Source organism: Gossypium hirsutum, chromosome A03 (assembly GCF_007990345.1).
Source record: "Gossypium hirsutum isolate 1008001.06 chromosome A03, Gossypium_hirsutum_v2.1, whole genome shotgun sequence".
NCBI lineage: Eukaryota > Viridiplantae > Streptophyta > Magnoliopsida > Malvales > Malvaceae > Gossypium > Gossypium hirsutum.
This window is the reverse complement of record NC_053426.1, coordinates 5232067-5236756: the sequence shown is the minus strand read 5'-3', so window position 1 is coordinate 5236756 and position 4690 is coordinate 5232067. Positions and strand designations below refer to the sequence as shown.

General features: G+C 33.4%; 1 protein-coding gene across 1 annotated transcript; it reads right to left on the bottom strand.

The window, feature by feature from the left end:
- Nucleotides 1-958: 958 nt before the first annotated feature.
- On the bottom strand, nucleotides 959-4438 carry LOC107963843 (probable phytol kinase 3, chloroplastic). The gene is made up of 6 exons (XM_016900338.2): nucleotides 3716-4438; nucleotides 3079-3146; nucleotides 2456-2587; nucleotides 2102-2217; nucleotides 1378-1492; nucleotides 959-1276 (listed from the first exon to the last, which is right to left on the bottom strand). The coding sequence occupies exons 1-6, from the start codon at nucleotides 3827-3829 to the stop codon at nucleotides 1099-1101; spliced, it is 723 nt and encodes a 240-aa protein (XP_016755827.2). The 5' UTR covers nucleotides 3830-4438; the 3' UTR covers nucleotides 959-1098.
- Between the last annotated feature and the right edge of the window lie 252 nt (nucleotides 4439-4690).

The window sequence follows — 4690 nt, the reverse complement described above, 5'->3', positions numbered from 1 at the left end:
CGCTTTGCACGGCGAAATTTGGTTACTTATTATCGTCGTTCTTTTTGCTCTCTTCTTTGCATCTATTCTTTTTTGCCCTCGTTTTAGGTGCAGTAGAAGCTCGGACTCTGATAATATTCCACAGCGAAGGAACTGGCTTTTGGTGTCTTTGAGGAGCCGGAGCGTGACCGACGTCGAGGATAAAGCCGAAGACGACGAGGAAGAAGAAGTAGAAGATTACTCAAGGCGAGTCAATGAGAAACACCCTGTGTAGAAAGTGAGTTTCTCTTTTCTTGTTTTATAAGAAAGCCATAATTAGTTGATGTACATATTATGGATCAACCTTAGTAAATGAATCCAGGTTAGACAAACACTTTCATTTATGCTAATTTCCTTGCTTTGTTTTTTAGATTATGTTTACTTTTGCTTAATTAAAATTATATATATAATTCGATTATTTAAATTAAATAAACACATTCGTGAGCATTAAATTAATATATTTATGAAAATATTATTGAACATATTTAAGAACAATTAGAAGGTTTTTAATAATAATTAAATAATTACGAGTTTTGAATGACTTTTAAACTAACATATTCATATTCATGAACATAAATAAATTCTAGTTTAATAAACAAATAAAAACAGACTGATTTATCAATACTTTGTTCTCATTAACAACACTTTACAAATAATTACAAATAATTAAGATAGTTAACCATTTTAATCAAAATATTTACATAAGTTTTTTCTTTAATCAACATCCGCAACAAAAGAATTAGTCACTATTGTCGTAGTCACTATTGTCGCTATGGATACCCTAATTTCAGAAAAAATCAAAATCATTGTTTTAACTAGAATAGTTAATTAAAAAAAGGAATTTAAAGAAACGAAAATTGGACATTAATGGATAATAACGAAGCCTCAAATATTGCCATTAGAAACACATAAAGAACGAACGCCAGATTTGGACTTGAACTTCAATGCCATCAATGGAATCATCATTTCATGCCTTATTTTTAAGTTGTGCTAAGTTACAACAAATTTTTATTAGTAAATTGGCAGCTAAAAAACAATGCTTCCATATAACTTACAACAAGTTTTACACTGATTCTTGAATCAGAAAATGAGACTGCCGATAAATATTGAGGTTAATGAAACGGTGAGGTTGTCATCAAGCTCGGTGCTAATCGGAAGAGACTCTACCAGCGCCGAGGCAAGAGACACAACCAAGAAACGCAAGATCATCCCCCAACCCTCTTGAATATAACCGAAGTAAGAAAAGTAATACATGTACCTGTTACAAATATTGCTTGGCATTAATGCTGCTACATCATGTTGATGCTTAACATGGAACCAAAAAAACTGGGGACAAGAGAATATCAAGACAACACTTACCCAACAGAGGACAAAAAACCAGCTGTTGCCATTGCAACACTACCAGCTACGGACTTGTTCCTATTGTAAGGAAGTTTCTTTCTACCTAATCGCCTTCCCACAACATCGGCCAAACCTAAAACAGATAAAGTAAGGTCTTCAAAATATGATCCAAATTCCAAAATTGGCCTCTGAATTTCAAAATGTGCTACATGAGTCCTCAAAATATTAGTATCATATCAATCAAATCTTTCCTTCAGCCTAAAGGCAGCTTGCATCTGACATGAAATATATTTAAAACACGTGGATCAAATTTTTAGCATGTGTGTACCTACTGCATAAGCAACTTAGATCTAACAAGTAAAGAAAAAGGACAATATCATTAAAATTTTGGAGAGCTAATTTGTTTTGCCCATCAAGTCCAAGCTATCAATGTGATAGGTACAAACTTGTTTAAAATTTGATTCACAAGTTTTAAATATGCTCTATGTTAGATCTTAACTAAACTTTAACACTCAAACTGATGGCCAGATTGACAGAAGGAAGACCCAATTAATATGATACTAATATTTTGAGGATTCAATTAGAATCTGGATCATAATTAAAGGATGTTCAGTGTTATTAACAGTAACGGTAAAGAAGGTAAAGTATGTAATTCTCAAGCATTTTTATTAAGTACCACAATTATTCAAAATAGACAAGGCTAGAAGATAGGGGAAAAGCAAATGAATTAGTCAGCCGTTACCATCTCCAGCACAAAGGTTGCATAAGGCAGCAATTCCAATAGGTGAAGTCCTCCAATAGACCACACAAGCCAAAGTAACCGTTATAGCATAATAGAGTGGTCCTTTGAGAAGTTCCCTGATGTAGGAAGTAACGTTAAGGACAAGTAGAAGAAACTCCTAAAAAGGAAAAAGATAAAACAATAATCGGTCGAACAAAGACCCAATACCGTTTTCATATCACTTGATCAAATAACAAACAACTTTCAAGAAAAACGTCACATAAACAATTTGATGGATCTAATTTGGCTGCTAGCAAGTAAAAACATTCAGGGTATTGTAACATAGACATTAAGTTTCCGTATTCAATCTATAACCTGTAGTTTCCATATCTGCTCATTGACTTCACAGTGGCTTCATCTTTCCAAATTCCAGAACCGATAAGAAGCATTCGTATAATATTGACACCAGGAGTTATAGCTGCTAAAATTGCTCCGCGATACCCTGCACTGTATGATAAAAGTATCAGCTATTCTGCCAGGGAATACTGTTGTATACAATATATATGTGTGTGTGAGTAGTATTTTCAAATAAAACAATGTACAATATTTTCAATAGAAGAGTAACCAAGATTTCACCTTCATTTTTTCATCATAAATGAGTCAATTTCCCATTATTTTCTCAAGCTCTTTAGGTGTTTCTTCAAAGGAGGAAGCACTATCAAGGAGCTTCTAACTATAATCATTTGGTAACATTTCTACTCCGGTGTCAAGAGGATTAATTATCCTTTCCATATTTTCTTTCTCACTTTAAGTTATCGGTATTTACTAAGAATTCAAGGACAATTCAGAGTGCAGCGTACAAATTGTTCTGTTCGAGGAAAAAATTGTACTCCAGGAATAACGTTTCTCGATTGTCCATCATACGAATTATCTGTGTTCTTTTTTTGCTATACATGACAAACAATATAAAGCCTGAATTTTGGTAAGGAGGAGACTACCTGAATAATGGCCAGCAAAGCATGAAAACTAGCCCTATACTTATATGCACAAGCTTCCTATTCAGTTTCTGAAACAACAGAACAAACAAGTTATGAAACTTATACAAATGAACACCTAAAATTCCAATCAATCCTAACAAATAATAAATTCACATATCTACCCTTTTTTTTTTTAAATTCACGTCAATATTATAAAATTAAAGAAACCAAATTATACTAAATTAAAATCAAATGATAACAGGGGGACTAAAACCATAATCAGACCGTAATAAAAATCAATCTTTCTTGCCTGAAATGATGAAAATATCCAGAGTCAAACACATTTCTATCCAGTAGGAAATGAGAAAAGTAACTAATTAGAAGGATAATTCAAACAAATCCAAAATCCAAAGATTCAAAGATAACTGAATTTGATCACAATTGTCTCCACAAATTAGAATTTAAAATCAATGATTTCTTATATCAAACAAAGTTTAAGACCCGTTGACCGTGCAATCTATATAATCAAAGAAAAGGAAAGGGAAAAAAAAGGCCAAGTAATGATGGCGATAACACTGAGTTTGGGTGAATCGAACCAAAGGCCAAAATCTCTACTTAGATGCAACCTATACCGATAAAAGCGAAGTGGATAACTGACCTGATCTACGCCGCATTTGGCGGTTACTTGCCAGAGTAAGAGAAACGCGAATATAACGCCGCAGCAAACCACGGCGGCGAACAAGTCGGACACCAGAGAGTTTTCATATAACATTTTCCCAACCGCCACGAATAAAATTGTTCATGAGTTTTTTTTTAAAAAAAATTGCACATATTTTTGAAAAACATGATTATTCTATTTTAAAAAAAATTCCCACCTTGAAAAATTGCTAAATGGATATGCATAAATACTAAAATAATAAATATCTAGTAAACTGCCAAACATTTGGTCTACTAAGGTGAACTGAGGTATTCGAGTCAGCATTTGGAAATAGAAAACGAAATGTTTCGCTTCAGTACCGTGACGGAGATGATGAAAAGAGGTTGGCGGGGTTTTGACCTGATCAAATAGAGCGGTGATTGTCGGCTGTCTCCTCCCTGACACGGAGGACGGAGGGAACGGTGGCATGAACAAACCTATCTACCTCATGAAATCAATTGATTAAGGTAGATTTATTTGAAGCTTTGATAGTTAATATAAATTATAGTTAATGTAAATCCTAATCCATAAGATTATATAAAATTTAAATCTTTGCACTAATACCAACTGATGATATAATTTAATTTGTACTGTTCGATCGGGGAAAGCTCATCTATAAATAGAAACATTTCCCCTCACTTGTAATCAATTCATTGCTTGTACTCCATTCAAAGTAAGAGAATACTTTTGAAAGCATTAACTCAATGTGTTATTGTTTTCTTGTGGGTTACTTTGTTCGATTCAAGCCTTTTGTCTTTTTGAGTTGTTTTCGTGTTATTTTAATGCATTAGAGAAATTTCTTTGTGAATTCTCATTTCTGAGAGTTAGGTTGACTTAGATAGATTTGAAACAAAGAAATAGCCTAAGTCCACACGGTTTGTTGGACTAAAGTTCTAGCCTCGTGATAATTGGTATCTGAGCCAATGTTCAAAGGCA